This window comes from Myodes glareolus, chromosome 6 (assembly GCF_982192425.1).
Source record: "Myodes glareolus chromosome 6, mMyoGla1.1, whole genome shotgun sequence".
In the NCBI taxonomy this organism is placed as follows: domain Eukaryota; kingdom Metazoa; phylum Chordata; class Mammalia; order Rodentia; family Cricetidae; genus Myodes; species Myodes glareolus.
In genome coordinates, this window is record NC_142031.1 from 2696437 (window position 1) to 2719852 (window position 23416).

Below are 23416 nucleotides of genomic sequence, written 5' to 3' on the forward strand. Positions count from 1 at the left end.
AACCTTCAAGAGACAGTGTGTCTTTTCCCTTAACCCCCTCTGCTATGGGAGAATGCTCTTGTACACGGTAAAGATTTGTCACTTGTATTGGTTTAATAAAATGCTGATTGGGCAATAGCCAGGCAGTATAGGTGGGACAACCAGAGTAGGAGAATTCTGGGAAGAGGAAAGGCAGAGAATCAGACCAGCCATATGCAGAGGAAGCAAGATGAGCATGCCTTACTGGGAAATGGTTCCAAGCCACATGACTAACCATAGATAAGAATTATGGGTTAATTTAAGTTGTAAGAGCTGGTTAATAATGAGCCAGAGCTAATAGGCCAAACAGTCTATAATTATATAAGCCCCTGTGTGTTTCTTTGGGACTGAATGGCTATGGCACTGGGTGGGGACAGAAACTTTGTTTACACCTCTCAGATAAAGAAGTCACAGTAAGTGCTGACTCTGTGGATTCCCTTTGAACCCTGTACTGCTGGGGCTGGTCCCCAAGACAGTGATAATCAATAATTGAGGAAATGCCTTCCTGCTGGAGCCATTTCCTCAACTGAGGCTTCTTTCTTTCTGGTGACTCTAGTGTATGTAAAATTGACATAAAGCCAATCAGTACAATACCCAACTGCTCATCTTTGTCTACAGAGGTGATTTTTCAAGCTTTAATTCTAAAACCATTCATGGTTGGCTGGCTTTATTACTGGGCCTGTGGAGGAGCAGAAATATGGTGTTGGAAGCAGACAGAAGAGGTGGTACACCTCATGGGTGAGCAAATCAGAAAGGAGAAGGAGAGGTCAGGGTAGAGAGATCCTGCCCCAGCCCAAAGGATGCTACTCTCAAGGTCAGGCTGGTTTATTCTCTCTGGAAACTTGCCCCACAGACACCCAGAACATGCCTTACAAATCCAGTGAGCTGGGCACAGCGGTGCTTGCCTTTAATCCCAGCACCTGGGAGCCAGAGCCGCGTGGATCTCTGAGTTCAAGGTCAGCCTGGCCTATACCACGAGCTCTAAACCAGCCAGGGCTGCATAGTGAGATCTTGACTCTAACACAAAAACAGGACTGGAGAGGTAGCTCGGTGGTTAAGAGCTCTTATTGCTCTGTACGAGGCCTTGGCTCAATTCCAAGTACTCACACGGTGGGTGGCTTATTCCTGTTCCAAAGAATTTGGTGCCCTTTCCTGACTTCCATGGGCACCAGGCACACATGTGATGCACAAACATACACATTGGCAAAACACTCACGTCTCAAAGGAGCAAATCTAACAAAAAACAAATGAAATCTGCATACAAAATCCTGAAATAAAAGTGACAAACACTGAATGATCTCTTTACTGTATTAATGAACTCAAGGCAAATTAGCACATAAACCCTAAAACAATAACAATAAAAATATATTATTTTATACTTCTGGCACCTGAAATAAAGACAAATAGAAAAACTATGTTAAAACATTAAAAAGTTGCAAATTTTCATTAAAGGTATTTACAATGTATTTCAGTATCAGATATGACACAATTCTTTTAAATTAGGTTTAATAGAATATCTTTTATGAAAAATAATATAAATAAATATTAAATATCCACAATGTGTCGTATGTGAAGCTTGAGGAGTGTTCCACACTTTGATATTATGAATGGTGGGCTCTTAGCTCCTTCCCTGAATCAAGCACAGTGGTGTGGAGCTTTGAGGCTGCCAAGACCGCCAGTCACCTCTGTGGAAACTCATGATTCTGTAACAGGCAAACACGGGAGCTAAAATGAGGGATTCTTTTTTGTTCTGTTTAATTTTGAGGCAGTGCTTCCCTTGAACTTGTGGTGAGCTTCTGACTCGGGCCTCTCAAGTGCCAGGAGCACAGGCGTGAGCCACCACGCGGGCCAAGAAGGATTTAGTTACAGCAGAGAAGAAGCACCACAGGCGTCTGCCTCCATTGTGGTCTGCACTCTAGACGGCTAGCAGACATGGGCCGGCGTCCGACCTGTGGCACCTGTGCTTGGCTCTAAGTCGTTTCGCGCTCTCTCCACACTAAAGGCCTCTGACAGGATAGGATCCTCCTCTCAACAGATCCTGCTCCACTCTCAGCCAGCACAATAGCTGTTTGCCAAAAGCAGGGGTGAGCTCAAGGGATTAACTACCCAGCATGCTCGCTGCTCAGGCACCTATACATATGGATTTTTACATGGTTGGGAATTTTAAAGAAATATGCCTTAATTTTATAATACTCATTTTCTTAATCCTAGACACTTCAAAGGGAAATGAGGAAAACCTCAGGAAGCAGGCACAGTGTAGCGCCTCAGTGGCCCCCTTCAGCCTGTGGCGGAGACAGGGGCATGAGTTTCAGATGGACTCAGTTCTTCCCACAGATGCTTGTGTGACCGGAGCTCCTGGGAGGAAGGCGGGTGGAGGATGCTGACAGCTGTCCCCTGAGGTCTTGTGAGTGACATCCTGTGAATGATCTGGGAAAGTGGGTTCACTTACATCACAGGGTGTAACACACCTGATGTGGAGGCTCTGGGTAGCAAGGTGTGCGGGCCTTATCTTTGTAGGTTAGCAAAGGTGGAAGGTGCTCTCTTGTGCCGTAAAGAAACTGAGGCTTGCAGGTGGGCTATGGTCAGGTGAGAAGAGGGTAACCAGGGGACATCACCCAAAGTCCATTTAGGACTCTGCAGCAGAGCATCTGAGCCCGCTGAGGGAAGGCATCAAGGTAGGGCTGTCAGTGGGTAATGGGGACAGGTGTGCACAGGAACACTGGGCAAAGTATGTCCTGGAGGGGCTTGTTCTTAGGACAGTTGCCTTCTGCTTGCTTCCCTTTATTGCTTGTTGCTGTATATGGTCTGACAACCTAGCAGGCAGGTCGTGAGAGAGATGACACAGAAGGTTCAGTCTGGCTTGCTGCTGTCTGCTAGGGCCACCAAAGCTGAGCTTAGCCCTGTGCAAAGTCTAACATGTGCAACAGACACTAGTGAGCTCAAAGTTTGGGGTACATCTCAGTAGTAAGGAAAGTGGGTGCTGTACTTGCTGGCTTCCTGAGCAAGAGGTACTTCTGTGCCTGGGCACTGACAAAGGGCCCAGTACCGTGGGGCCTAGCGTGGGACGGGTTCTTTGGTCATATCCATACACTCTGTTCCTGCGACACAAGAGGCCAAGGACAGCAGGCACAGAGTCCTGCATCACTATGTCAACACTCATGGCTTAGAACGGGGAAACTTGCACAGCCCCTGGCAGAGACAGAAGTGGAAACTGTCACCGTCTCATGTACGTCCTGCTGGAGCTCTTACTCAGGCCCCCCTTTGGGGTGGGGATCTTGCTTCCAACCTTGGGTCCTGAGGTGCCCGACTTCGATGCTGCTGGGCCCTTCCCTGTAGTGGAGACAGATGCACAGGACACAGAACCACATGAAAAGAGGAACTCTTTCCTGCAGGTGGACTGCAGACCCACAGTAACTGAGAATGGCCGAGAACACACACTAGGTTAGAAATGCACATGGCAGCGGGACAGGAAGACACAGAATGCATGGCACAGAAGGCCGTCAGTTCAAAGACCCAACTCCAGAAATGTGGCAGCAGCCACAATGAATGTGGTTGAAATGAACCTGACCTGACAAGGAGCCATGGGCCTCTGTCCACTTACTTCTAAGAGGCTGGTTAAAGAGGAGATCTTGCCGTGTGAGCTCTGCCTGAGCCACTATTTCCCACAGAACCAGGAAGGGAACGGGGAGCCTTCCTTGTGCGTAAGTACTGAGCTTATGTGCATAAGGAAGAGCCACACCCCCAGAACCGGCCAAAGGTCTTCTGTTCTCTGGGACGGTGTCTTAATCTGAAATGAATGCCTTAGATGGTGGGCTGAAAGAAGGCAATAGCTTCCTCTGTGAGTGCAGTCTAAATCCTTCAGGGTGCAGCAGCTGTGGGGAGCCTTACCAGCCCCCAGTGAGCTGCCAGGAGGCATCTGCGGGGAGCAGCTGCTCCTTGGAGAATAGGGTTAGCAGGTCAGATGCACATGGGCAGGAAACTCAGGATGCATCTCACCTAAGTTGCTGCAGAACACAGGGCCTCATGTGTGACTTCTGACTCACCTTGCTGCGGGGCTGTGGCCCTGCACAGAACATGTGTCTTGCGCAGGTTCATTGTGCAGCCAGCAGGGCCCATCAGATGAGCCTTCCACGCCTGCAACAAAGAGGAGGCACAGCATATTAGCCTGGTGGCTCCAAGGGACCTGGGGCGCTGCCAGAGTACACAACACACTGTTTAAAATGGGAATGAGGTGCCAACCAGTGAGAGGCCTGGCTCCCTGCCCTTCTTTGGCCTTAGCACCCAAGTCTTACAGGCTGGTTTTGCATTTCACATTCCACCCTGGATGACTGGAACCTGAGTCCTGTGGCTACGAGGACTTATTTTTGCCAGCTGCTAGAAGGCACTAGGCAGCGGCTCTTCCCTTGTTGAGCTGCAGGTGAACATGTAGGTTAGCTAGCAACTCCGTGGCAGCCCAGGAGGTCATGAACGCCAGCCCAGAGTCAGGGGAACCATGAGGTGGTAAATGGGTGTTGTCATACAGAGTTAAGGTGGCACAGACACTCAGAATAGGGAAGGCAAGTGACAGCGAACAGCCACCGACACGGAGAGGGTACTAGTGCATGGCAGATGGTGGGCACAGAGGGCAGAAAGGAGGAAGCTGCTGGCTGGTTCAGTACTGCTCAGGGCAGAGACCAACAGAGCGAGGGCAAGAGAGCGAAGACCGTGGGCAGCTGGAAGGGGGTCAGTAAAGGCAGCGATGATGATGAAAAACGAAGGCTCTCAAATTATAGACGAGCAGGGGAAGACGAGTCTGGACGTGCAGGTGTGAACACGTCTTGTTAGCATGGGGCAGCAGGGCTAAGCACAGCAGTCGCAGCCTGGATGCGGTTCTTAGAACAAGCCCTACTTACAGACTGGGGAGACCTGTGAAATGGAAACAACGCACCCAAGCAGGTCTTCAGTGGGTGTCCAGGCTGCTGGAGCCAAGCCCTGGGCTCCAGAACAGAACCCGATAATAGCAGGGGCTGGACCCACCGACTCCAGCGTTGTCCTAGGGCAGACACATTAATTCTGTGTCCTTGGTCCTTTTTGGTTGGTGAGGCTACAACTTGGGACGGGGGAGGAGGGAGCATGCTGGGATTCCAGGAAGACAAGGTGAGAAAGGTGCACCGGCTGGGTGTGGAAGGGAGACAGCAGACAGCAATGTGTACTGACAGGGTTATGACATGTAATTGGATCAGCTCTGTCCACTGTGGCTTGGCAGCAGTGGTCCTCCCTGTGCTGAGGCCTGCTGAGAGAGAGAGAGGGCCACACATCTTGGCAGGACAGCTAATTCCTGTCTGGGCAGAATGTTCCAGACAGGAGGATACAAGTCAGCTACAAAGCCTCAGGAGACCAGGCAAAAGGACCTTACTGTCCAGAGGTGATCATCCATATGGGCAGGGATGGCCATGGCTCTGTATCTACTCTCATCCATGAGTTTAGCAAAACACTAAAAGCAGACAAGCTGCCACCTAGTCACTAGTGAGCTGGCCTGCCATTCTGAAAGCCGCTTAGAGTTGTGTAACAGGTTCCTTCAAGATTGGAAAAAACCTCATTCTGTGGGAAAGCTACTTAAGCAGGAAGGTAAACAGCTTCAGGAAGCCCCCAAACTGACCAGGCTCACTACACCCCTCCGCCAGTGACTACGTAAGCAGGAAGGTAAACAGCTTCAGGAAGCCCCCAAACTGACCAGGCTCACTACACCCTCCGCCAGTGACTGCAAGTCAAGCTGCAAAGACCCTGAGACCAGCCCAGCTGCCTGGGAGAGGTTTAGACCAGAGTCACCAGGAAAGGACACCCCATCCAGCTCTGCCTGCAGGCTGTGCAGTGTGCTCCAGGTTCCCAGATTCAGGGACCTGTCGCTCACGCTGGGGCGAGCTTTGGTGATACAACAGTCTCTTCCTATAAGCAACCCCTCACTTACTCTCCTCCTAACACCCCAGTACTACTCAGGCTTCACCAAGTTGGACTTTGGTAGTTTCTGTGCTGTTGTGGGCTCCTTCTCTGGGGTGGATAGACGTGTGTTGTGTCTCCCCAGTGAAAGTCTTGTCACACAACACTGGGGATGAAGAAAGGTGACAGGAAAGAACACTGGACTCCATAGCATCTCCTGGGGCAGAAGCACAGCCAGGAGAAGGTCTCCAGAGCTGTCTGGCATGTAGGGCACCACCACCGTACTGTGGCAGATGAGGGTAGACCCGTGGATACCTTGGCCCCTGGACGCATCCCCAAACACCAGAGGCGAAGCACAGGTGTCACCATGCCACCTGCTCAGGGCAGGAGGCGAGCATGGCACTGAGTAGGAAGAGAACCATCAACCTTCATGGGGCATATTATTTTACTCCAAATGGTTACGGGCTACAGACCTGACCATGATGCCAGGGAGGCCTGGATCCACACATGAAAGCCACACCATGAAGTGTAAAACCACGGGTGCTGACTGCCCAGTGACTGAGACTCTGCTGTTAGGACGTCAGGAGGGCACTGTGCCTCCTAACTGTCATCCTGAGAGTGCATTCAGTGTTCCCCTGCTGTCCCACCTTGGTTCAGGCCCCCTTACCTCTTCTCCAGGGGCAAAGTTCTCATGACACAGAGGACAGCGGTTTGCCACCTTCTCTGATTTGGCAGCTGAAATGATTTCGATAAAGACTTGGTTACTTGGATGACCCCTCGGTGAGAGGAAGGGTCCATCCATTCCCACAATGTCTAGATGACACTCACGGTTGCACTCCTTGGTTTGGATGTGCCTGGGAAGCTCCTCTGTGGGGACAGCCTCGCTGCAGCGGTGGCACTTCCCAAACCCATGCCTTTTGTCACACTCTGTCAGCAGGTGCTCCGTCAGGCTGGAGATCTCAACCACCTGCACAAGACAGAGCCAAGTGACTTTGTGGGCCAGAGCAGCTGTTCTGGATCCTCTGGCATTTATTTAACCAACAGTGTCCTTAGTCACACAGTTTGTAGAGACCCTGGGTCCTCCTCATGTCACCTGAGTGCTATGTAAAGGCCATGGTATGGGCTGGGGCTACAGTTGATCTGAGTGTCCGCTGTGGCTCTGGGTTCAAGTTCTGGCTCCCCAGTATTTCTAAGAATGTACATATGAAGAAGGTTCTCCCACTCATCTGACACTTGATCAGAATACCTTCTGCACAGCCATGGAACCACATACTGCTGAAGAGGTCAGCTGCACACCTGGGGCTGTCAGAATTTGTATTGCCGGATAGAGGAATGAGTGTCCAAAGGGTGGGACCTGCCCTCTTACATTCTTCCCTGTGCACCAGAGGAAACGAAACACTTCCCTCTGTCTTCCTTGTTTGAAGAGGCCCAGAGCAGGAGGGAAGCAGACCAGGGCATGAGCCCTAGAAGGACTGGCAGGGGGACAGCCTGAATTAAAGACCTCTGTTGTGGGATATTTGTACACTGTGTGAAGATGGGCTGTGGTTGGTGTAATAAAAAGCTGAATGGCCAATAGCTAGGCAGGAGGCATAGGCAGGACTTCTGGGGAAAGAGTGGAAGGGGAGATAATGGAGGCATGCAGGAGACACCACCGAGACACAGAACGACTCGGACACACAGAATGGGGGAGAGGTTGTGCTTTTGTTTCCACAGGAAATGAAAAGCTACGGATTCCTTCAAAGTTAACAAAGATCAGATCTGACCAGGGGAGACCTCTGAGAATCTTGGCTGCAGATGTGAGGGAGGACGACAGGAAAGACCACAGGACAGATGACATGTATGCTGATCCCTTGACATGGGAACAGCTCTGAGTGGGCGAGACATGATAAGTCCTTCCATGGCATGGATAGAGGTTTGGTTATACAGTGCAGACAGACTGTTTATAAGGTTGGCAGATGCCTGTTACCTGCTCGAACATAGAGCAGAGAATCATCTTTAGCTGACTGTGCTCACTGCACATCCTGTACTTGTGTTAATGCTGATATGTTCGCTACCTTTAAAAGTCTATGTGTTTTCAGAAGAAAAAAAAAAGGATCAGACACCAATGAAGTCAAGTAGCCCAGCTGATCCAGCCTCTCAGAAAGCCTCAGGTACAGTTTCCTCAAAATTCTGCATCCAGAACAATTTCAAAGTTGCTAGCTAAGATGGTCCAGTCTCATAGACTCTTCTAGTCAGGACTTCAGATAAGCCCTGCACTTTCCCATCACACAGAAACTAAACAAAAAATAATATAAATAGCTCTCCTAGGACTTGACCATTATCCCAATTTTATCAGGATCCCCTATAGGTACCATCACCCCCAGACAACAGGAAGCAGTATAGAAAACCTAATACCTGCATTCCCAAGAGGTGGGGTGAATGGTTTTTGGTCTTTTGGAAGGTTAAGAATGTTTATCATCATTTAGGGGAATTGGTTACAAGTTGTTATTGATCATGGTAAGGAAAAAAAATTGAGCAAAAGAGATTATATTCAGGGATCTCATTTTGAAAAGAAAAAGGGGGATATAGGAATGATAGGATAAAAGGGTAAATTATTGAATCTACTTTTAAAGTAAAAAAAAAGCAACTACTAGTCTTAAGCAGTTTACATTGGTAAGGACTTTTGTATACTGATACAAATTTACGGTTATTTTTGTTAGAACATATTATGTATGTTTCTACTCTTGCTTAAGGTATTGTACCTATGCAACTCATTTTAAAATGCAATGTAAAGCTCTAGTCCTTAAAGGCTATTATTATAAATTGTTTAGGATAATTAAGATGTAGGTTAGTCATCTATAACAATCAAATTTGTGGCCATGTTAGGTATGTTTTGAAGGTCAAACAGATATATTTTAGATAGATGGTCTTCAAATACTTCAGAGACCTACAGGATATGGCATTTAAGATGTTTTTAATAGCATAAAACTTTTCGTGATAGTGAGACACATCTGCTCCTGGCAGCACCATTTTATTTCAAAAAATGATGACAAACATTGAAGAACCTCCATATGGAGTTTGCTTTCATTGTGGTAAGCTGGCCATTTGGGCAAGAAACTGACTGCCCTTGCCTTGACTGCTGACAGTACGCTGTGCAAACTGGACAAGCAGGACACAAGAGTGACTGCTAAACTTTGTCAAGACAAGGTAGGACAGTCCTTCAAAATTCCTGCTTCACGGAAATTCTGTCAAATATTCTAAGCCTGTAGGCTGAAGACGTATGCCCCAACATTGTAGAGGAAACTTTGTTGACTGTCCAGGCTGTCAGCTGTTCTGTCATCTCTACAATTTTAGAAATTGCTTGCTCTGCACTTCCTGTTTACTCAGGTAATATTATATCTGTCTCGGGTCTCTGATGGGGTTAAGACAGTTAAAGTTACAGTTTTGTTATCAAATTCAGAAAAGACACTCATATAAGAGATATCAAGCTTATAAAGGTTGAGAGACATATAAACCTAAGTTGTTTATCTAAGAAAACGTTTTAAGGACTAAAAGGATATTTTTAGGATGGCAATATAAATTATGATTAAAAAATGGTTTAGGGCTGGGTGATAGTGGCACATGCCTTTAATTCCAGTACTTGGGGAGGCAGAGGTAGGTGAATCTCTGTGAGTTTGAGGCCAGCCTGGTCTACAGAGTGAGTTCCAGGACAGGCTCCAAAGCTACACAGAGAAACCCTGCCTTGAAAAACCAAAAAAAAAAAAAAAAAAAAAAAAAGAGCTTAGGTATAAGACTTGGATTCATCAAGATAGAATAGAAAATAAAATAATTTTTCCAAATTTGCCAAATAGTTTTACTGTATTAGAGTTAAAATCTTTCCTTTTTATTTATTTAGACAAAAGGGGGAAATGTTGCAGGATATTTGTACACTGTGTGAAGATGTATGGCTGTGATTGGTGTAATAAGAAACTGACCAGCCAATAGCTAGGCAGGAGGTAGAGGCGGGACTTCTGGACAGAGAGAAAGAGGAGGCAATCAAGGAACACAGGAGACACCATTTTAATGCAGAACAATTTGACCACGCTGAACATGAGAGCAGCAGAAGTCATGTGGTAGAATGTAGATTAATAAAAATATGGGTCAATTTAAGTTATAAGAGCTGGTGTGACAAGCCTAAGCCAATGACCAAGCTTTCCTAATCAATAGAAGGCTTCATGTCATTTGTCTGCTGGCGGCCCATTCCAGAGACACAGCCGAGAACAAGACCAACGGCTCTATGCAGACGTAGAAGATGACAACAGAAAGACACCTAGCAAGGAAGGCCAGTGACCAGTAGACAAATGGTGCCCGCCTCAGTCACATGCAGCATATAGCATGTGAGAGCAGAGGTGCCCTCTTTCTCACTGCTGTGAGCTGTAAGGTGGCCGGGACTCTACCTCTGGGCACTAGTTCAGTAGAAAAAGCCTGTCCAACAGAGTTGCCTTGTGGCCACATCCAGAGGACCATGGTTAGACATATGGCCTAGTGCTGCACTATGGTCCCATCAACAGAACCAGGCTAGGCATGTGGCCCAGTGCTGTGGTCATATTGAGACTCCATAATTAACTCGATCATGGCCATTGAAGAGCAGAGATTGCTGTGCTGAACTTGAACCCATAGTTATGGAAATAAAATTATGCAAAACAATACACTGATAGCCTGATACATGGTAAGGGATGGAACTGCAGCCCTCCCGAGATTCCACCCACCATTCCTGACCCTGTCCCTCAGGTGCAGCTCACAGGAAGTGGAAGGTTCACTGAGGATGGCACTCCACTGACACGGCTTTTGTCAGCTGTACCCCAAGCTGCTGTGAAGCTCCGGGAAGCTCACTGGCTTACCACGCTGGGTAGAACTATCCCTGTATTTGCTGGAGTATTACGCGGGTGAACAGATGTTCTGTATATCTCCCTAGGAAAACCCACACAGCAAATCAGAGCCTGAATAGACACAATAGAGCCAAGGAAGAGTGTTGGACAAGCTGCTGCATTGCTTGTTATGGGAAACAAGAGGAATCTGCAACTGCGGCCGAACCATCTAAGGTTGGAGCATGTGCAGCGGAATCTCAGTGCGCATGTTCTTGTGTTGTATAGCTGGAGGTACTGAAAACACACTCAACTGGAGCATATAACATGCCTTCAGGCAGCACACTGGGGACAGGACTGGAAGCAGGCCACAGTACCATCATCTGGCTACTTGCTGGAGATGGAGGGCCAGAAAATGCCCATGAGCCGTAAGTAGCTAATAAACTACCTGGTAAGTAGGACTTAGAGGATCCTAATTAGTGTCCTAGCTGGGGGCAATGGATGTTTCTTTGTGTGTTGCAACACGGGAATGCCAACAGCAAAGCTATTCCCAGCAGTCCCAAACTGAAGCAGTCAGGGTATGAATCAATCATGGTCTATGCAAAGCACAGACATAGCAACAGGCAATCGACACGGGAGAGCACGGGCCCATACAACAGGATTCCACTTACAGGAAGGCCAAGCAACAAATGTGCTGTAAATGTTATCAAAGGGGAACAGGGACAGACTGAGTTGCGGGTGGTGGAGAGTGGATGACACAGTCAGTCACTCTGGGTCACAGCATGGACTTTTCTGCTTTCCTCATGACTTCCCTCTCAAGCTTCAAAGATCGGGGCTACCCATGCTTTGGTCTTTTCTCAAAACCTTGGTGTCTTAGTGCCCAGCACCTGACCTGCCTGCAGTGGTCACCTGTGAGAGGCCATAGCCCATGCCCAGCACCTGACCTGCCTGCAGTGGTCGCATCTTGTCAGCATGAGGCAGTGTTTCCAGTAGTGGAGGTCCAGGCCCTCTTCTGTGAAAGACTCATTCCTCTCCCCACAAAAGATGCAAAGACTACAATGAATTAGAAAAGGCAGAAGTGAAGGCTTCATTCTGGCTACCATGACCACTCAACCCCCAATGCATTAGACTCAGAACTCGCTAGGCCACTCCTGTCCTGAAAGGCCTGGTGCTCCACAGGCAGGCTCTGCCTCTTGAGAAAGACAGCAGGGCTCAGGTCAGGGTTCTTGCCTCGAGCAAGGCCTCACCAAGCAGATGGCATAAAGTCACAGAAGAAGGGGAGGATAGCTCAGGCCCGTGCAGATTGGATCTGCCCCTGGACAGGATATCCAGGGTAACTGTTTGGAGCAAGATGGGACAGGCTACAGCTGGCCTAAGCCAGTATAAATTGGCTTAGGGCAGTTTCCAGGCTTTGGACTCCAGAAGAGGTGAGCCAGGGAGGAGATACACGCTCAGGGTCTCTGCAAGCCCCCATGTAACAGACACAGGTAGTGCCACTCACTTATCCAAATAGTGGTTATCTGGGATTTCCGGAGTGTCAGATGGGGCAGCTTTCCTTCCTTGAAGGTCTGAGGAGATTAAAAAAGCATAATCTAAGTAATGTTTGGTTGAAATGTTTAAAGTTTCAGCAAAAAATAGTAATTTATGTCAGTTTGGTTTCTATAAACCCAGTGGTCAGGTGTCCAAGCACAAAGTAAGCTCCAGTTGGGGGTGCAGAGCCAAGAGAAGCAGCTTTCTTTCCTTTTTTTCAGTGCTAGGAGCCAAATCGAGGCCTTGCACATCCCAGTCAAGCACTGGCACCATGAGCTAGAGCTGCAGCCCCGGGTTTGTGGCCAACGCCTTGTGACACAGCCTGGAGTAGCTACAAACTTGATGCAGTGCTCCGAGTGAGCATGGCCCCCACAGGCTCATGTCTGAACACGTGGTCCCCAGGTGGTGGGACTGTTTGGGACGGATTAGGAGGTGTGGCCTGTTGGAGGAGGTGTGTCACTGGTGGCAAGCTCTGAAGTTTCAAAAGCCCATGCCATTCCCAGCATCTCTCCTCTCTCTGGTGCCTGTGGATCGGATGTGAGCTACTCAGCTACTCAGCTACTGCTGCAGCACCATGTCTGCCTGCAGCCATGCTCCTGCCGTGGTAGTCATGGGCTCACCCTCTGAAACTGCAAGCCCCAAATAGTTTTTCTTTTCTAAGGTGCCTTAGTTATCGACATCTTATCACAACAGAAAAGTAACTAAGGCATTTGCCATCCTCCTGCCTCATCTGCCATTCACCAGGCCTGCTAAAGGAAGTGATTTTGTTTTGTTTTGAGACAGTCTCACTATGCAGCCCTGGTTGACTTGAAACTTGTTTTGTAGCCCAGGCTGGCCTCAAACCCACAAGAAATCCTCTGTTTCAGAGGGCTGTGATTAAAGGTATGCGTCACCATGCTCCACAAAGGAAATGAAGTCAGTGCTGAGGTGTCTTGGCTGGAATTCGCTCACCTTGATTTCTGAGCTTCACACCGTCGTCCTCCTTCTCCTAGGACACACAGACAGCAATGGTCAGAGTGAACTGCAGCTGAGTTAGTCTACCCAGGGCGCACTGTCCTCAAAGTGCATGTCTAGGTTTTGTTTGATATTTCTATCAAAGAATAACAGAATTCATGTTTTTCTATTCATTCATTCATTCAGGACAGTTCTTCCTATCTATCTATCTATCTATCTATCTATCTATCTATCTATCTATCCATCCATCCATCCATCTGTAACAGTCTCATCTATCTGTCTATCTCTATCTATCTATCTATCTATCTATCTATCTATCTATCTATCTATCTATCTATCTATCTATCTATCCATCCATCTGTAAGTCTCATCTATCTGTCTATCTCTCTATCTCTCTATCTATCTATCTATCTATCTATCTATCTATCTATCTATCTATCTATCTATCTGTAACAGTCTCATCTGTCGGTCTATATCTATCTATCTATCTATCTATCTATCTATCTATCTATCTATCTATCTATCTATCTATTTATCTGTAACAGTCTCATCTGTCTGTCTGTCTGTCTATCTATATCTATCTATCTATCTATCTATCTATCTATCTATCTATCCATCTGTAACAGTCTCATCTGTCTGTCTGTCTGTCTATCTATCTATCTATCTGTAACAGTCTCATCTGTCTGTCTGTCTATCTATCTCTATCTATCTATCTATCTATCCATCCATCCATCTGTAACAGTCTCATCTGTCTGTCTGTCTATCTATCTATCTATCTATCCATCTGTAACAGTCTCATCTGTCTGTCTGTCTGTCTATCTATCTATCTATCTATCTATCCATCCATCCATCTGTAACAGTCTCATCTATCTGTCTATCTATATCTATCTATCTATCTATCTATCTATCTATCTATCTATCTATCTATCTATCTATCTATCTATCTATCTGTAACAGTCTCATCTGGCCTCAACACCGCAATCCTCCTGCCTCAGCCTCTTTAGTGCTGTAATTATAGGCACTCAGCTCCACAAAATTATGAATGCATCATCAGCAGTCTTTTCAAGCCAAGCCTGGTGGTGAACACTCGTGATGTTGGTACTTCCTAGGCAGAAGCAAGAGGATCACACATTTGAGGCCAGCCTGTGCTACTGAATGAGTTCTAGGGCAGCCTTAGCTACAACTGTGAGACCCAATGCTAAAAACAAGAACAAAACAACTACAACATTTTCTGCTGCTTTCTTTAAGCCCCTTAGCTCCACCATTCCATAGACACACAAATACCAAGGCCACCAATCTCCTCCATGGGTGACTGTCATTCCTAGGAGCCAAGCGATCATCAGCCACAGGTATGATGGGCAGCAGAGCCCTGGCCATGTCCTAGCTAGCGTTCATCACACTTGTGAACCAGTGGGAAAAACACTCAGCATGACTGCCCATCTCCCATCTCCCCCCCTCCGACCCCCGTGGTGGCTGCTATAGTGCTACAGTGGTAGAGGAGGCATCGCAACCCTGCCAGGGGAAGGAAGCGGCCCAGCTCCGGCCCCCACTGCTTCTCCTTTCCTTACTGTTCCTCTCACTTTGGCCTTTGGTGGGAAGGTCTAGGGACTTCCAGCCCTTCTTGGGCAAATATATTTGTAGATGTGTTTTCTGCTTCCCTCCTTGTTCTTTCCCATTTGTGTGGACAGTAGCATGTGAGGTCTCTGCCCACTCCACAGCATCCTTGGGGTTTGTGTAGTAGCTGTGGCCATGGGCACAAGCAGCTTGGAGGCAGGCTCCAAGTACACCTGGCAAGACTGAGCTTTCATCTGGGACTGTGGCCCTCTGTAACTCCTCTGCCCTCCTACATTTTCAAAAGTACTTTATTTTGTGTGTACGCGTGTATGGGGGCAGCTGCATGCATACCACGGTGCAAAGTGAAGAGATCAGGGGACCACTTTATGGAGTCAGTCCTACCTCATGGCTCTCAGGGAGACTGAACTCAGGTCACCTTGAGAACAGGCAGGAGGCTGCTTCCCTCCAGCCTCAGAGCAGCAGTGGAGGCTAACTACCGGCACGGGCACCAAAGGCCTGGGGCAGGCCCTCTTTTATCTGTGCCCCTGGAGTAGGAGGCCCTTCTGTATTTGTGTTGCTTTCATTGGTTATTAAAGAAACTGCCTTGGTCTAGTTGATAGGATGGAACTCAGGTAGGTGGGGAAGACAGAACAGAATTCTGGGAGGAAGAAGAGCAGAGTCAGGCAGACGCCATGATTCTCCTGCCAGAGACAGATGCTGGTTAGACTCATGCACGTAAGCCACAGTCAAGCGGCGATACACATTAATCGAAATGGGTTAAACTAATAAGTGAGAGTTAGCCAATAAGAGGCTAGCACTAATGGGCCAGGCAGTAATTTAATTAATACAATTTCTGTGTGGTTATTTCCGGTGTAAGCTAGCCAGGCGGGACTGAACAAAAGGGCCCCCGCGCTCCTCACTACATGCCCCCAGCCAACCAGAAAGTAAGCAAGGGCCCCATCTGCATCGCTGTGGTACCCCGCATGCTCAGGTGGAAGGTGGTGGCATTCTGACCTGGGCTCCAGCCTGGGTCTCTCTTAGCGCTGCCAACTGGCCCTGCAGAACCTTCACCTCTTCCTTCTTCTGCTTTTCTGCTTCTTTAGTGGCTGCTCTTTTCTGGGCCTGGTTAAAAAAACATTTTCCCCATTAGAGGGACTTTCTTAGGGGTAGCTTCAGACATTGGGCGACAAACTGAAGCATCTAATTTGGACAGGACTGTAACTCGTATTAAAAGGAAATACTTCGGTGATTTACTAAAGGTTTGTACATCACTGATCCCGCTCTCCCTAGACATGAAACACTGGTCTTACAGGCATGGCACAGACAGGCCAGAGCCTCGCACAGGGCCTGCTTCTTACCAGACTGTGCTTCTCCACATGGGCTCCTAGAAAGAAACTGGCCATTTATTCATGTCTCAGGTAGCATTGTTTTTTTCTCTCTCTCTTTCTTCTCCTAGCCCAGCCTGTCCTGTATTCACAGCAATCCTCTTAGCTCTGCCTCCCAGCGCCAGGACCACAGGCATGAGTCAGCATGGCTGGTCTGTGGTCCAGGTTAGACTGCAGTTCCATCAACCCGTGAGGCACTCACCCTGACTTCAGCCTCCGTCGGCCTGCCGTCTATCTTAGCGATTCCCTCAAAAATGGCTTTGTAGAGCAGGTTCCTGCGTGTGCTGCTGTCTTCTGGGGGAAGGTGCTCCAGGGTGAGGGCTGGGTGCTGTCTGTACATGTCCAGGATGATTCTGACTGCTGTCTCTCGCACCTCATATACCTTGTGCTCCAGCGCGCTCAGCGCAAACTGCAAAGAAAGCAGCCTCAGCTCTGCTACTGATTTTCTAATAACAAAGTTAACTTTTCCCAGCACAAGAGAGACTCAGGTAAACTGCAGAGACTAGGAAAATAAAGACAAGGCAAAGAGGAGACAAGAGCAGAGGGGGGCCACACACCTAGAGTTCTCTTTTACATGCTGGCACAGCACACTGGAGTCTAGCACTGGGCTTTGCTTTCACCACTGGTGCGCTGGGAAGTACTCCTTAATTTACATCCACAAACTTCCTATTGGGAAACACTCCAAATGAAGTGGGTGATGCCTCTGGGACTTTTGTTTATCTGTCTGCCCAGGCTGCTTTCATCGGCAGCTGACATGTGCTGCTGCCTGCAGGCTGTCACTGTGCACAGCGTCTGTGCACAGCTGTGTCTGTGCAGTTTGTTGTTTTGGCATCATGAGCAGGGTGCTGGGATGCAGCTAGTGTTAAGAACACTGGTCTAACATATCCATGTGTTCTGTACCTAGAACCCTAATCGATCAGACCACCAAAAATACTGGTGAGATGGCTCAGCCAGTAAAGGTACTTGCCACCAAGCCTGACTGCCTGAGTCTTGGCCTTGGGAACCAGAGTGGAAAGAGAACATGACTCTTACAAATTATCCTCTGACCTCCACACGCACACTGTGCTTTCTGCTTGCTCTGTCTGTCTGTCTGTCTATCTATCTATGACAGTCTCATCTATGCAGCCCAGGCTGGCCTCAACCTGGTTATCTCCACATGCACACTGTGTCTCAGCACCATGCTTTCCACACCCTGAGCTCACTCACCTTATGTTGGTGGTTCCCAACCCCTAAATGACCATCGGAAAACACAGATATCTACATTATGATTCCTAACAATAGCAAAATTAGTTATGAAGTAGCAACAAAAATAATTGGTTGGGGGTCACAACATGAAGAGCTGTATTAAAGCGTCCCAGCATTAAGAAGGCTGAGACCCTCTGCCTCTGACTTCCGTTTTCACTCCACTGTGGTGCTGTCATACAGTCAATGCCTCCCTAGTGGCTCTGGGCCCTGGGTCTCCCACCTCTCACATTTCTGCAGGGCTCAGCCGAGTCCCACTCTTAGGCTCTACCTAGACCTGGCTGTGCGCTGTCACCATATGGCTCTCACACTGAGTCTGTGTTTCCTCTACTCATACATCAGAGAGTCTGGTCCACCCTGCTGCTGAGTCTCCCGGTCTCTGCACTCAGTCTGCACTGCACAGCCACCCTGGTCCTGCTCATCCAGTCTTGCAGTCACCCCGTACCCCTCTCCCTTTCCTTCGTATCATCGGGGGCGCTGAATGTGATGGCAGCCATCAGTGTCCCACTGGTTTATTTTGTTTCACCTCAGTCTTGGGTCACACACACTAGGGGTGTCTTGTACCATGGACAGCGAGGTTCAGTCATGAAACAATGATCCAGGCCAGAGACCAAGGTAGGCATGGTTTGTTTATAGTCTCTGACGTATTCTTAAGCAAATAGTTTTTTTTTTCCAGGTTTTTTGAGACAGCATATTATGTAGCCCAGGCTGGTCTCAAATTTCTCCTGCCTCTACCTCCTACGTGCTGGGATTGCAGGAGTGTGCAGCCTGGTGCATTCAGTGTTGCAGATTGAACCTGGGGGTCTATGCTTGCCAGGTGAGCATTCAGTCAACTCCCCAAAGAATGGCTCTCATGATTTGCTCCCCACTGTGGATAGTGGCCTGTGCATTCTATGTTCTCATCAAGGGTGAAGCCCCTCGATGCTCCCGCATGCTCACTGGCTCAGTCACTGATTGGATAGCCCTTCCCTAAGCTGTGACACGGGGGCCAATATTCTGCTGCAGGAGGCTGGCTCACCTTCATCACACTGTCCACGGTGAAGCCTGAGTTCCCAGTGCCCAGGTCTCTCAGCAGCCGGGCCAGAAGGTCCACCTGGCTCATTGCCAGATGAGTGGAAGCATTGGGCTTCAGTGGCTGTACCAAGTAGGATGGAATGAGTTGGAGAGATTTCACCTCCTTAAACAAGGCCATTTCCTACAAAAATGTAGCATGATTTGTTAATTATTACAGGTAAAAAGCTAGAGGTAATTTAGTACAACTTAGCATGACTGTCACGTTGAACACCCGAGGGAACAAACAGGGAAGTGAAGGGATGGTGATAAGCCACACGAGAATTAGGAATGGGAGCTGGGGTTTCTTGGAAACAGTTAGGGAGGGGGTAGAACCACAGATCTGAAACACAAGACATCAACATGAGAGTCAGGAGAACGTTGGAAACAAATAAACTGAAAACCTGAAGGATTCTATTCTTGGCATTTCTCAACCTCAATAAAACCATTTTCTGAATGTAAAATGTGGAAAAGATTAGACTTAGAGATAGAATTTTAGCATCAAATGTCAATGATTCTCTACTAATGTGATCACTGGTGGACCAGAGGAAAGTCCTATCTATTGCTTCCATTGTTGGGTGACAGGGTCTCACTACAATGCTTAGGTCTCCTTGAACTTGCTATACCATGCTCAGTATGTAGTCACAATCTCTCTTTGTATTTGGGCCATGAGTGGTGGCTCAGATACAAAGGACAAAGGCACAGTAAATATGGCCTCCAAAGGTCAGGACAACAGGTTCCTGAAATGACAAGTGGGCCTGAGCATGAAGGCTTAGGGACAGGTAACCTGGCAACTTTGAAAGTTTATTTTTATTCATGTGAGTGTGTCTGTGTGTGCACTTGTGCTATGTGTCTTTGTATATGCCACATGAGTGTAGGTGGAGGCCACAAGAGGGCGCTAGATTCTGTGAGCTGGAGCCACAGGGCAGTGTGAGAAACCACGCGTGGGTTCTGGGAAAGTGCAGTAAGCACTCTTCACAGAGCTGCCTCTTCAGCCCTAGTGAGGGAGCCTTAGACCACCCAGAAACTAACAGGAAAAGCCAGGCAGAGAGGCACTCTCCTGGAGCGCTAGCAAAAGGGATGCTGGGGCAGGGGACCTGTAAGTTGAGGGTAGCATGGCTATATGGTAAACTGTCTTAAAAAATATTGAACGTGAGCTGAGTATGGTGGCACACTCTTGCAGTTCTGGTTGTGGAAAGGCTGAGGTAGGAGGAACACCTGTACCCAGGAGGTGGCCTGGGTGACACGGCAGACCCTGTCTCTTCAGGAAAACAAAAACCAAACCGACTTCACACATAGAAAAGAAATGAGGCAATACACATTTTCATTTTTGCTGAGACTCATGAAATCCTCCTGCCTCTGTCTTTCAAGGACTGATGTTACCTTTTTACGGTGACACCCTGCCCAAGCTCTGTGCTACAAGCACATGGCAGCACTTCTGCTTTTTGTTCTTTCTTGTTTTGAGACAGGGTTTCTCTGTGTGTCAGTCCTGGCTGTCCTGGAACTCACTCTGTAGACCAGGCTGGCCTCGAACTCAGAGATCCATGAACCTCTGCCTCCCAAGTGCTGGGATCAAAGGTGTGCGCCACCACCGCCAGCCTGTTCTGCTTATTTTTTTCCATAATTGCTTTCCCTGAAATACGTTTCTTAATAAACCAAGTCTGGGATTCCTCACATTTTGATAAATGACAAGAGCCTTAAGACAGATGTTCTAAGTCACAAAACTTGCATCAAATTTTAAGGAATTCTTAAATTTTCTCCAGTCCAGATATGGAGCTTTAGGATCCCTAAATCTGCTGGGCAGTGCACACCTGTATGACCCCAGGGATTAGGAGGCCAAGCTGGGAGCACCATATCTAGTTCTGGGTTACTCTTGGCTATGCACAGTACTAGGTGGCTACATGAGACCATGTCTCATAATAAGCAAAGCAAAGCAAAACAGCTTCCTGAACTAGATGCACTCATCAGCTAACTTAAAGCCAATACTTTTATAGCACTTCCTAAACTCTTGCCCACGTGTGACGTGTGACTTTCACACCGAGGCTAGAGTAAGTGTGCTCGGTTAAAGGGTGAAGACAGACTCGGATAGGACTGGGTTTCCTTTCCATTTTTGTTAGCAGCCCTCTAGGTGACTGCATCCCGTTCCTCTGATCTCGGCATGTATGTGGGTGTGAGCACACCACAGAGGGAGAGGAGGGCAAAAGACAGTTTGCTGGAGTTCATTCCTTCAACCCTGTGAGTCCATTTCAGGGAGTAAACTCAGGTTGTCAGGCTTGGTGGCAGGCACCTTTTACCCACTGAGCTATTGCCCAATGGCATGTGTGTGCATATCTATGTATACCAGCATGTGTGTAGGTGCATGTGAAGGCCTGAGTTGATTTCAGGAATCTTCGTCCATAGTTAGTCCATCTTATTTGAGGAAGGGTCTCTTAATTGAACCCAGAGACTGCCTACACGGCTAGTCTTGCTAGGCAGCTTGCTCTGTGCTCACCCTGTGTTTATGTGGGTTCAAAGAATCATAACTGTGAATCAGCAACTGTTTTAACTGCTGAATCATCTTCCTAGCTTTACACAATCCTTATTTTTATCTCCGATAAGCTGGGCGTGGAGTCATGCTTGCAATCTGAGCACTTGGAAAGCTAGGGCAGGAAGATCACTGAGTTTCAAGGAGCAAGCCTGGACTACATGGTGAGTTCAAGTCCAGTCTGCATTACAGAATGAGGCTGCCTCAAAACAACAACATAAGCTTGTATAGATAGAGCTCATTCGTCTCAGCTCTGGGGAGCATCACGGCAGCTGCCTGAGGATCCAGCAGCAGAGAACCCCGTAAGGCAGAGTCAGACAGCCACAGGAAGGTGATGGGGAAGTTCAGACCTGAATGAAATTCAGAGCCATGATACGGAGGCGAGCAGAGGAATCTCCGGTTCTGGCGAGTAAAAGGGGAATGGTCCTCTCTACACAGTGCGTTGTCTCCAGTTTGCTCAGCTTGTGCTTGGGAATGTACTGGGTAATTATCATTTTCACCAACTTCAACGAAGCCTGAAAGACCTGAAGAAACGAGGTTAGACAGATCAGCCACTGTGGTGGGAGTTCAGGAGGGAAAGGAGACCAAAATGTGAACCTTATACTACAAACTGCTTCCAAGTACAGCACCCCACACCCAGAGCCCTGCTCACTGTGCCCCCCTCTTGACACTTCTGACCACGTGATGCCAGCTCAGCACTTCTGAGAGACACCCAGCCCCTCCACTTTTCATTTTTGAACACTCAATCTAAAGCCTGTCCAGAGCTACAAAAAGGAACTCAGCTTGTTGGCCCCACAGTCTCATGAGAAGGAGAGCACTCAACACATCTGCTGAGCTCTGTGCGGAAAACAGGGGCTGTGCGGAGCAGAGAAGAGCCCAGGCAAGCATCTGCCATTTTCCTGGAGCCTAGGATGTGCCTCTTACTGGAGAGCCCTCATTCCTGGTCTCACTGAAAGCTAAGTCACAGTTATGTCAATGACCTGGGGACAGCGGGCAGAGGGACTTACTGAGGTCACAATGTCCTTTATGGCTCTTCTGATGAGAAAGACAGATGCTCTGAGCATGTTTTTCAAATCCTCCTTCTGGGTTCCAACAGGCATCTCCATCAGCTTCTGGTACAGCGCCAGCAGGGCATCTTCCCGGCAGGACCACGTCTTAGAATAGGCCCCGGCCACCTGCCAGTCAACAGCAGTCCTGTCTCAGCTCAGGAGGCAGACTGTCCAGCCCTACATGGCCATCCCAACTGCCATCCTGCACTCCAAAACTCTTCTGTAGGAGGAAGCCCTCTGCAGAATTGAGGGGAAATCTGAGCTACACTGGGGGGAATTTAAGACCTGAGACCTCCACATGTGAACAGCAGGATGTACACACACGCACGTACACACACACACACACACACACGTTAAACAAAGCAAAACCCCTGCAGCAATTTTCTCCTTCTCTCCCTATGCTGGTGTGCTCTGTGTCTGCAAGGATCTGCACACTTGCATGCCATACATGTGTATAACTTGGCTTTTCATTTTTACCAATGCTTCGCCTAAGATGTCAATGGCAGAACTGGCTTCTCTCAAGGCCTTCTCTGTCAAGGGCTCTGGTTCCCCTGAGACACCCCGTCTCTGAACATCACTGCTGTCTGTGTCTTTCACTTCGGGCTCGGTGGATGCTTCCCCCAGTTGCTTCCGAGTAATGGGAAGAGGCCGTTCATCATAGGGCAGGGCGTCCACCTGGAGGTGAGCAGAGGCGAACAGAGTGCTGGGGTGGGCGCTCTGCCAGGGTGTCTCGTCCACAGACTGCTGGGCAAGAGCTCTAAAGGAATCAGTCTGCTAAGCACCAGGTTAGAATAATTCCTACAAGTGGGCTGTAATTGGAAAAAACTGATGAAGCCTTCCATTCTGTCAGACTCTCCCAGACATGGAGTATAGCATTACCACCTCAGAAGTCAGCTCAGACTCTAGTCACCTGCTGCCACTCTAGTTCAGCTGACACAGAGGACAGGAGGAAGGGTCATCCCGTTATTTTTCAGACTAGTGTCTGTTGACATACTCTTACTGCATTGCACAGAGCAATAAACATGCTTCTTTGGGGCCCAGTGAGGGAAGCTGTAACAAGTGTCCTCTGTGATGCTCCTTGGTGAGGCAGCTGCCAACCCAGCCTTCAGTCCTTAGCACCTAAATCACCAGGCGCTGCTCTTGGTGCCCACACAGCAAGGAGGATGGACCTTCTGCCCTCACAGCCTCATTCAGTCAGAGACAAAGGCATAGAATTGAAGAGGCAAGGACACAGCAGGGTGAGAGCTGAGGGAGCACACGGTGCTGAGAGCACGGTGCTGAGCGCACACGTGAGTGAATCACTTGTGTGAAACCCTGAGACACATGGAAGGCCAGGCCACAAGGGCATCGGGACCCCTTCTGTAGAGGCCT

At 48.4% G+C, this 23416-nt stretch overlaps 1 protein-coding gene across 4 annotated transcripts in view; it reads right to left on the minus strand.

Annotated features, from left to right (window-relative positions):
* Positions 1–1308: 1308 nt before the first annotated feature.
* Cep104 (centrosomal protein 104) overlaps positions 1309–23416 on the minus strand; it is a 34199-nt gene continuing 12091 nt past the window's right edge. For 3 of the 4 annotated variants that reach the window (XM_048416262.3, XM_048416267.3, XM_048416255.3), the window contains exons 9-21: positions 22523–22720; positions 22004–22171; positions 21347–21520; positions 18441–18617; positions 16383–16589; positions 15810–15917; positions 13239–13275; positions 12259–12325; positions 11702–11810; positions 6763–6901; positions 6602–6669; positions 4062–4152; positions 1309–3348 (exon numbers count right to left, since the gene is read on the minus strand). In XM_048416262.3, the coding sequence (XP_048272219.1) occupies positions 3233–3348; positions 4062–4152; positions 6602–6669; positions 6763–6901; positions 11702–11810; positions 12259–12325; positions 13239–13275; positions 15810–15917; positions 16383–16589; positions 18441–18617; positions 21347–21520; positions 22004–22171; positions 22523–22720 (1659 nt within the window). In that variant the 3' untranslated portion in view covers positions 1309–3232. Of the gene's footprint in view, positions 3349–4061; positions 4153–6601; positions 6670–6762; positions 6902–11701; positions 11811–12258; positions 12326–13238; positions 13276–15809; positions 15918–16382; positions 16590–18440; positions 18618–21346; positions 21521–22003; positions 22172–22522; positions 22721–23416 lie in introns of those variants that run through there. The other variant, XR_015002112.2, reaches the window with a different exon arrangement.